The sequence below is a fragment of the Bison bison genome, unplaced genomic scaffold (assembly GCF_000754665.1).
Source record: "Bison bison bison isolate TAMUID 2011002044 unplaced genomic scaffold, Bison_UMD1.0 scf7180017856539, whole genome shotgun sequence".
NCBI lineage: Eukaryota > Metazoa > Chordata > Mammalia > Artiodactyla > Bovidae > Bison > Bison bison.
In genome coordinates this window covers 111,851-122,030 of record NW_011487112.1, presented here as the reverse complement: position 1 = coordinate 122,030, position 10,180 = coordinate 111,851, and the positions used below count along the sequence as shown (strand labels likewise).

The 10,180-nt window shown below is 56.6% G+C and overlaps 1 protein-coding gene across 1 annotated transcript in view; it reads left to right on the top strand.

The window, feature by feature from the left end:
• The window catches only part of CELSR1 (cadherin, EGF LAG seven-pass G-type receptor 1), a 50,759-nt gene that overhangs the window by 4,915 nt on the left and 35,664 nt on the right, over positions 1-10,180 (top strand). Inside the window, exons 6-10 of the mRNA XM_010859593.1 lie at positions 4,937-5,122; positions 5,977-6,090; positions 6,872-7,046; positions 7,615-7,756; positions 9,259-9,379. Of these exons, the coding sequence (XP_010857895.1) occupies positions 4,937-5,122; positions 5,977-6,090; positions 6,872-7,046; positions 7,615-7,756; positions 9,259-9,379 (738 nt within the window). The remainder of the gene's footprint in view (positions 1-4,936; positions 5,123-5,976; positions 6,091-6,871; positions 7,047-7,614; positions 7,757-9,258; positions 9,380-10,180) is intronic.

Below are 10,180 nucleotides of genomic sequence, written 5' to 3'. Positions count from 1 at the left end.
GAAGCCGGGCCTTCCCACTGCCCTCGAGGGGCGCCTGGTCACTTCTCTCTGCCCACGCTGCTGAAGGACCAGGAGAATGTGACCACCCAGCGCCCAGCACCAGATCAGTCAGCCTGTCAACCCTGCTGGGCGGGGGCTGGGGGCGCGGAGCCCAGGGGGAGCCCCTTCTCTTCTCCCACCTGCCCCACCCCCACCTGCCTCGCACGCCTCCCTGTCCCCTCCCCGGTCTCTGCTCAGGTGCGTCTCCCGCGCAGGCGCGTTCAGGTCTCACTGAAGGTGCAGTGTGTGCCTCCCGGGTAATCACGGCCACCATTGTTTTTCCCTTATTAACCAGGAATTGTATCGGTTTACCAGGCGGCCCCAGATGCCAGCTCTGGGCCGGAACACGGCGGGCACTACTCTGCCCGGGGATGGGGTTTCCCTCTGTGGTGGTTTTGCCGTTGGAACAAATTAAATTGGCTGATTCAGGTGACGAGTGGGCGCTCGCAGGCTGTCATTGGCAATGGGGTCTCCGTCGGAAAAAAGTACGCTCTCAATGGAACAACACCCAAAGCCACGAACTCCTGTATTGTCTGAGTAATTAAGGTATGAGTAGCTGATTCAAACATGAAGGGTTTCTGCCAGGAACCGTGGCCAGCGCCTCCCTGTGGAAGCCTGGGTGGCAAACGTGGTGACCTCGGGGCGGCAGGGGGATCTTCCAGACCCCAGAGGCCACCCAGAAGGCCGCCCCAGGGCCATTCCCAAAGACTGGTCAGCTGGGGATTACAGACTACTCTGGGCTGTTTCCACACGACGCTTGTGGAATGCAGGCCCCCCGCGGCCCGTGTGCTCTGGGGCGGTCTCCGCGGTGTTCCCAGCCTCCGCAGCGGCCCAGACAAGGCACAGAGTCGTCCTGCAGCCGGAACAATTTGGCTGATTGCTCTTAGGCGCCCTAAATCCACCTCCATTGTCAAGTGGGAATCACCTGGCTGCTGCTAAATGCCCTCCTAAATCCGGCGACAGACCTCAGGTGGCAAGCAGCTACTCCCAGTGCCCTGGGATCATTCTGCAGGCGCTGCTTTTGTTTGTGGTGGTACGTCATTTCATCATGGAGCTGCTGGCTTCGGGGCTTTGTTAGCGAGGACAGCGAGAGAGAATGGCAGGGCAAGTTTAATGAGTTGACTGGGGCTTCTGCGAAACGAAGGGAAACGAAATATAAAAAGGTGAAAAACTGCCTTCTTCCGTTGACTCTCAGTTAAGACTGAAAAGTGAAATACATTACTAGCTGCGTTGTCTTTATAATCAGCTAAACACATTTTCTGTTTTCCGTCAAGATTTCTTCTTTGACCCTTCGGGTATTGGTAAGCAGCTCTCTCAGTTAGCAGACAGGTGGCGTTTTTAGCCGTTTTGTTATTGTTTCCAGCGTAACCGCAGGACAGAGAACGTTCGCCGTGTGATTTCGGACCTTTGAGACGTGCTGAGACTTGCTTGTGAGCCCCGCGTTTGGTGATTTTTGTCGATGTTCTACCTACGCTTGGAAAAAACACGTGTTCACCGCAGTCGAGTTCTGTAGCGTTCTGTCTGTCAAGTAGGTGGCGTGTGTTCACGGCGCGTTCACATTTTTCCGTCCTTGTTGCTTTAGGGAGTTTACTCAGCTGCTGAGAGAGGTGCGTTAATCTCCAGCCTCGACTGTGGCTCATCTCTGAGCCCCTCTGGACCTGTCCGCTCCTGCTTTGTGGATCTGGAGGCTCCGTTGTTGTTCTGGTTGTCACTGTTCAGTTGCCCAGTCATGTCCGACTCTGTGACCTCATGGACTGCAGCCCGCCCGGCTCCCTGTCCCTCACCATCTCCCGAGGTTTGCCCAAGCTTACTTCCGTTGCCTCGGCGATGCCATCCAGCCATCTCATCCTCTGATGCCCTCTTCTCCTGCCCTCAGTCTTTCCCAGCATCAGGGACTTTTCCAGTGAACCAGCTGTTCGCATCAGATGGCCAAGATACTGGAGTTTCAGCTTCAGCATCAGTCCTTCCAACCGGTATTCAGGGTTGATTTCCCTTAAGGTTGGTTTGATCTCCCTGCTGTCCAGGGGACTCTCAGGAGTCTTCTCCAGCACCGTGGTTCGAAGGCATCAATTCTTTGGCATTTTGCCTTCTTTATGGTCCAGCTCTCACAGCCGTATGTGACCGCTAGAAGACCTTAGCCTTGACTAGACGGACCTTTGTCGGCAGAGTAACGTCTCTGCTTTCCAACACACTGCCTAGGTTTGTCATCGCTTTCCTGCCAAGAAACAGTCGTCTTCTGATTTCATGGCTGCAGTCACCATCCACAGTGAGTTTAGAGACAAGAGGAAATATGTCACTGCTTCCACCTTTTCCCCTTCTTTCTGCCATGAACTAATGGGGCCGGATGCCATGATCTTAGTTTTTTCAATATTTAGTATTAAGCTGGCTTTTTCTCTCTCCTCCTTCACCCTCATCAAGAGGCTCTTCAGTTCCTCTTCACTTTCTGCCGTTAGCATGGTATCGTCAGCATGTCTGAGGTTGATGTTTCTCCTGCCTATCTTGATTCCAGCTTGTTACTCACCCAGCCCGGCATTTCTCACAATGTGCTCAGCATGGAGGTTAAACAAACAGGGTGGGAGCAGACGGGCCTGTGGTGCTCCTTTCTCAATCTTGAACCAGTCAGTTGTTCCACACGGGGTTCTGTTGTTTGTCAGGAGGCGGGTAAGATGGTCTGGTATTCCCGTCTCTTTAAGAGCTTTCCAGTTTGTTGTGATCCACACAGTCAAAGGCTTTAGTGCAGTCGATGAAACAGAGGTAGATGTTTTTCTGGAACTCCCTAGCTTTCTCTATAATCCAGTGAATGTTGGCAGTCTGAGCTCTGGTTCCTCTTCCTTTTCTAAACCCAGCTTGGAAGTTCTTGGTTCACATAAGGCTGAAGCCTAGCATGCAGGATTTTAAGCATGACCTCACTAGCGTGGGAGATGAGTGTAAGTGTCCAGTGTTCAGTACTGCCCTCCTTGGGAACTGGGGTGAGGACTGGTCTTTCCCAGTCCTGTGGCCACTGCAGGGTCTTGCAGATTTGCTGACACATTGAATGCAACACCTTGATGGCATCACGCTTTAGGGTTTTGAGTAGTTCTGCTGGAATTCCATCGCATCCGCTAGCTTTATTAGCAGCAGGGCTTCCTGAGGCCCATGTGACTTCGCTTTCTAGAATGTCTGGCTCTGGGTAATGTGATTAGGCAACGTTATTAGGTGCATACAATTTTAGGATTGTTTTATCTTTCTGGAATATTGACTCTGTTATCACGATGAAAATCCTCTTTATTTTCATAATTATTTTTGCCTTAGAATATACTTTGTCTCCTGTTAATATAGCTGTGCTTAGCTTTTGCTGGTGTTTCTGTGATGTATCTTTTTCTATCTTTCTCCTTTCAACATTTCTGTTTCCTCGTATTTCAGGTTCCTTATATTCAGCAGTGCACTAACAGTGTTTTTTTTTTAATATGCTCTGTATGTAATTTGAAGTTAGGTTCGTTACAACACTGTGTTTTTAGATTTCTAACATGTATTTTTGGAAGTGTAGTTGATTTACAGTCTTAAAGTATTTAAACATGGTAGCTTGAGTCTTATGAAACAAGGAATAATTATATCCAGAAATAAGTCTACTGGTACCTGAATCAGTCTCCTTGAAAGCTCTGTGGTTCCCATTACTGTTTTCACGTCTGTGTCTGATGGTTCTCTCATCTGGATTCCCAAGAGTCTGTTTTAAGACACCGTCCTCTCTCCTGGCGTTCTTGGTTATTTTTGATTGAATACTGGACATCATGTTGACAAGCAAGAGGCAGTTTGAAACAAGGATGGTGGTGTCATTATCCCCTGTGTTTGCTTCTGGTTGCAGCCCTCACCCTGGGCAGGCTCAGAATTCCACTTCCTCTCCTCCCAGCCGCACAGGCCAAGAAAGCTTCGCACAGCTCTCAGCCTCATCGGTTCCTCCCAGAGCCGTCTGGCAGCCGTGCGGCAGGGCCGAGCGCGTCCCTGCAGACCCCCACCCTCTGCCTGGCTGTGCTTCTGTGACTTGCAGTGCCTTGGGTCACTCTGGTGCCTTGGACAGCCGTGCGTTAAGATTCTGCCTCATTTTCCCGGGTGTGCTCAGGAGGCGGGCTGGTCCAAACTGCCCAGTCCTTCACTGGAGAAAGGGAACCATGATCTCAGCGTTGCCCCAGCTACGTTCTCTCAAAACACGAACGTCTTAGGCCGGTTACCACGCTGACTTCTGTCTTTTCATACATATATTTGAACATGGTGGCCTGAATCTTGTCCCATAAAATGAAACATTTACATCCAAAAATAGCCCAGTAGTCAACAGAACCTGTGATTGTCCCGATACCTAAGTCCAGGGGGCTTCGTCTTACTTGATCTCTGCCAATATTTGACGCTTCTTACCGTATAAGAGGGGCTTCCCTGGTGGCTCAGCTGGTAAAGAATCCGCCTGCAATGCAGGAGACCCTGGTTTGATTCCTGGGTCGGGAAGATCTGCTGGAGAAGGGATAGGCTACCCACTCCAGTATTCTTGGGCTTCCCTCACAGCTCAGTTGGTAAAGAATCTGCCTGCAATGCAGGAGACCTGGGTTCGATCCCTGGGTTGGAAGGATCCCCTGGAGAAGGGAATGGCTACCCACTCCAGTATTCTGGCCTGGAGAATTAGGGTCGCAAAGAGTCGGGCACGACTGAGTGACTTTCACTTCACTTCACTTCATCATAGAAGAAAGCATGTGATTCTGGAACATGTGACAGGCAACAACAAATTAGACTTTGCCCAATTTTTATGTTCATCTTTAACTCGGTGCCCCACGGTAAGTCTGTCTGCATGGCTTTGTTCCTTAAGTGACTGCGATGTGGTTTGTATCTTGTCATCACTGCCTCAGTCCCCAGTGGAGCTCTTCCCGTCCTGCAGATCCTGAACAACCACGTCCAGTTCGAGGTGTCCCACGGCGCCTCGGACGTGGTGTCCATGCAGCTGTCCAGGTCACGCGTGACCGACGGGGAGTGGCACCACCTGCTGATAGAACTGAAGAGCGCCACGGAGGGCAAAGACATCAAGTACCTGGCCGTCATGACCCTGGACTACGGCATGGACCAGGTGAGTGGGCCTGTGGGAACGCAGGGGGACCCCGCCAGGTGCCAGGTGCTTGTGGATTTGGAGGAGTGCTTTCTGGGCTCCCCTGAACTCGGGTCCGATGTTCCTCCTTCTGCTGGGGTCCCGGGAGCCTGCACCTCATCCCTGCCTAGACGGTTTCTTGTAGCAAAGCTGGCTTGAGCCACAGCCGTTCTGTGCTGTGCGTCTGGGGTACACAGATGGATCTGGTGGGGGCACATGACCGAGGTGCCGGAGGGGCTGTGGGCCCCCGGAGAGACACACCTGTTGCAGCTGGGCAGGTGGCATGCCAGGCAGGTGACTCAGAGAACGCTGGATCTGCAGGGTGTGAGCCAGGTGACCGGAGGCATGTCAGGGGACCCCCACACACTGGAGGGGCTTCCCTGTGCTTCCTAAGAGCTCTTGGAGTCCAGGCTCTTCCCGCACCTGGCTCTCGGAGTGAATAGCTGCCGTGTTCTGAGCTTGAGGATCCGGCTGAGACTTCCTTAGGTTCCTGCCACCACGGACGGGTTTTACTTTTTTTTAGTTTATCGAACTTTCTTATGCAGTGGCTCATTGGCGGTGCCCATGACAAGTGGGAGGGTGGCCCATGTTCCCCCAGCCGTCCACCTTGGCCGGGTTGGGACACAGACACGTGTCCCCCGGCTGGTTCCCGCACCCCGCCATCTCATGCACGAACAGCTGTGGTCTCCACGGAAATGGCTGCGTGGCCCCCTGTGTGAGGCAGGGACGGCCCCCAGGCTGAGGGGAGCGCCCGGCGTGGCTGGGTTGCAGTCTCTGAGCACGCGCTTCCTAGCCAGGTGTCTGCAGGCGGTGGCCCAGCCCCTCTCTTTGCACAGGACACGGTGCAGATCGGGAACCAGCTTCCCGGGCTGCGGATGAGGAGCCTCATCGTGGGGGGCGTGTCTGAAGACAAGGTGTCCGTGCGTCGCGGCTTCCGGGGCTGCATGCAGGTACCCCGCGTGCGCGCCCTCCCCGACCCCCACCCTGGGCCTCCACGGCGGGCTCAGGGCGGCCGGCACCGCCGTGGGTGTCATGATCGTCCTGCTGGTTTTCAGCAAACGAGTTCACTTGTCTAATCGCCCACCCAACTTGAACACATCGTGTTTCCCACTTACGGCCCCCCTCCTCCCTGCCTCCCCTCGAGTTCTGCACCGCCCTCCCAGCCACCCCCTCTTCACCTGCAGCCCTGCCTTCATGTCCCGTCCAGAGCCTCCCTCTGGCCGCCTGCAGCAGCCCCCATCCTCACCTGGACGGGCCCCACGCCCATCCCCTAGACCAGGTGTGCTGGCAGCAGCCTGAGGGAGCCGTTCATAACGATGTTCCGCTCATGTCCACCCGCCCCCAGCCTCCCACTGCGGGCGACAGTCCTTCGTGCCTGCCCTGCGCTCTTGCGCCTCCGTGATCTGGCCTCATGGTGCTTTGCACGGTGCCTCGACTCCGGACACCCTCTGCACAGCCCCCGGCTTCTCCCAGGAGCCGCCCTGCCCTCCGTCTCCAGCAGCTGTTCTGCTTCCTGCTTCCTCCGTGACCCTCACCATGGAATTATCAGAACATGGAATTAGTCCGTCTCCATCCCAGATGGCCTAAACCCCGTCCTGGGGTCCACACCTGGGGAGGGGCGGCAGTGCGTGCATCCTGGCCTCACTTTTGCAATAAGGGACCCCTGGCTCCCTTTTGGGGATTCCTCCAGCCCCGAGGGACTGACTCTGGGCCCCCCTTTCTGAAACGCAGGGAGTGAGAATGGGGGAGACGGCCACCAACATCGCCACGCTGAACATGAACGACGCCCTCAAGGTCAGGGTGAAGGACGGCTGTGAGGTGGAGGACCCCTGCTCCTCCGGCCCCTGCCCTCCCCACAGCCGCTGCCGCAACACCTGGGGTGGCTACGCCTGCGTCTGTGACAGAGGTGGGCACCTGCCGGCCGCGGGGGGCGGCGCCTTCCGTGCTTTAACCCGCCCCGCACGCCGAGCCGGGCGCTGGTCCCCCAGCAGCTCTCTGCCGGCGTGTGGTGCCGGAGCTGTGTTTCGTAACTGAGGAGGGGCCCCTGTGCTGTCTCTTCACCTGGGGGCAGGGACACTCCCGCTGTACCCTCCGGGCACACTGACACGAGGGAGCGGTAGTGAAAGGCACACGCTTGAGAATAACATGTTGGGTGCTCGCCTCTGACTGTCGAGGTGATGCTTGGCTGATACCGTCAGCTCCCCCAGCCTCCCACCCTCCCCAGGCAGCCTGGGAGGCCCTCTCCTCCGTGTTTCCAGGTTGGACCCCCTGAGTGTCCGTGCTTCCCGTGATTCCAAGGGCCTCTTCAGCTTTCCTCCGCAGAGCAGCCTGGAAAGGGGGTCTCGGGGCAGCCGCAGATTGCAAACACAGGCTCACGCAGAGGGTCTCTCCCCACCCATCCCCCCTCGCGGAACAAGGACCTGCGGTGTGAGAGGCGTGTCCTGGGGTGGGGTAACACTGGCCTGTCCCCGCAGGGTACTTTGGGAAGAGGTGTGTGGATGCGTGTCACATGAACCCCTGCAGGCACGCGGCGGCTTGCGTGCACAGCCCCGACTCCCCGCGCGGCTACGTGTGCGAGTGCGGGTCCAGCCACTACGGGCAGTACTGCGAGAACAGGTGAGTGCCGCCCCCGCCGGCGGGCCCGTGCACTGCCCCCGCTCCCGACCTGCTCTCTCCTCTCTGTTACTGAACCCCAAGTAGGCGAGGTACCTTTTGATCACCTCCATCTGATTCCCCCTTCATCACCACTCGGTGAGTTTACAATAGCTTCATTACGGCATTTAAAAGCCTCCCCAGGTGGCTCAGTGGTAACGAATCTGCCTGCGAGGCAGGAGACACGGGACATGTGGGTTCAATCCCTGGGTCGGGAAGATCCCCTGGAGGAGGAAATGGCAGCCCACTCCAGTATTCTTGCCTGGAGAATCCCATGGACAGAAGAGCCTGGCGGGTTACAGTCCATGGAGTCACAGAGTGTCAGACACGACTAAGCGACTGAACAGCAACATATGGTTCTGGATAACAAGGACGTGTCTTTTAATTTGGCGTGAAATAAATGAGAATCCAACCGGGCATCTCTCACCAACCCCTACTGAGCTTGTCTCCACCCAAATGCACAGCAGAGCTGCCCAGCCTGCCGGGTGATGGTGGGATGGAGTCAGGGAGGCTGAAGGGAGGGGCATCTCCAGGGGGTGTTCCGGGGGGGACGCCAGAGGGCAGAGCCAGCGAGCAGTGATGGCATGAGGCCTGTCTAAGGAGCTCAGAGGGTCAGCCAGTCCCGGGCAGGGCTGGCACATGCTGTCCCAGGCAGCTTCTGGACCGGGGAGACTCCCAGGCCTGAGTGGAGGGCCTGCCCGCAAACTGGGAACAGAGCTCAGATTTGTGGAGGCCACAGGGGCCCCACAGAAAGCCATGGGGGGATCAAGACTGGGTGTCAGAGAGCCTCCGACTCTGGGGTGGAATGTGGCTCAAGCAGGTGGAAGCCAGACGCCAGGGCACCGGCTGGGAGGCCGTGTGGCGTCCCTGAGGCCTGGCGTTGCCCGTAGCGCAGGGCTGAGGAGGCAGGGGGAAGGGGTCCCCCCTGCAGATCCGTCAACACCAGACTGGAGCTCCACCCCTGTCCCGGCCGTTTGTATTCCCCTAGTGTGTACACAGTCAGCACTTAATAATTGCTGGTGAGGTGAACAGGTGAGAAGGAGGGATTGACGCTGGTGGCGGGCGAATGGAAAGCCGTCAGCCAGGGTACTAAACGTAGGGCAGGGTTTCATTTTGTGGAGCCTGAAGGGCACGCGTGTTGGGTGGCGCCGGGCCACGGAGAGCCAGCCTGGCATGAGGGTGGCTGTCACCCACTCCGTGGGCCAGGCGTCCTGGTGGGGGGCGCTGGGCAGTGTGACGCGGGAGGCTGGGTCAGGGCGTCACCAGTGTCTTCCAGACCTGGGCCCCTGAAGGCTGGGCCTGGCACGTGAGAGGCTAAGGGCTTCCGTGGAGGCAGCAGGGGGAAGCGGACCACTCGGGCGGGGGGTGCCCAGATCCAGGCCAGTTGGGGCCCAGGCCGCCAACATCCCTCTGGTGCCACAAAGGGCAGTTACGTACCTTCCACCCACTATCTGATGTCCCAACAGAATCGACCTTCCGTGCCCCCGAGGCTGGTGGGGGAACCCCGTATGCGGGCCTTGCCACTGTGCGGTCAGCAAAGGCTTCGACGCCGACTGCAACAAGACCAGCGGGCAGTGCCAGTGCAAGGTGAGGCCCGCAGGCCGTGGGGACCCAGGGGAGGGAGGCGCAGGCACCACGCCTGCCTGGACAAGAGCACGCGACTTAGGTGTTCATGGCATTCACCCTCAGCACCCCAGGCCTGCTGGCTCAGCCCACCCGGGGTCATCGGAAGCTGAGACATTTCTGTGCGTTTGGCTCATCTTCAGCACCAGCCATGGTTCTCCCCGGTTGGCCGTTTTTCTGGTCTTTTATCGAACCACCCAACAATGACCCCCATTGAAAATATGAGGGACTTTCCTGGTGGCTCGGGACTTTCCTGGCATTCCGGTGGCTAAGACTTAGCCTTTCAGTGCAGGCGGTGTGGGTTCAATCCCTGGTCAGGGAACTAAGATCCCGCGTGCCTCATGGCCAGAAAGCCAAAACATACAACAGAAGCAATGTTGTAACAAATTCAGTAAAGACTGAAAAATGGCCCACATAAAACATTTTTTAAAAATGTAAAAATAAATATGGAAAGCGTTGCCCACTCCCCCCATCTTGGATACCTGTCGCCCTCATGCACGGCCTGTTCTCAGCCCAAATCACATGGAAACCCGGCCCCCTTGGCCTCCTGGAAAACACCATGTACCTTCAGAATATTGTGTCAATAATCGCCATGAGCTGCCAGTAACTTGAATCCCAAAGGGAAGGTCTGTCTGTAACAGTAGCTGCTCAGAGGGACACGCAGTCTGCTGGCTGAGCTTGCTGACCCAGGAAGGGACCCTGTCCTCACGGTGCTCTCTGCAGCCCCAGCGCTGTCTGACATCCGCGTGTTGCTTGGGGTCTGAA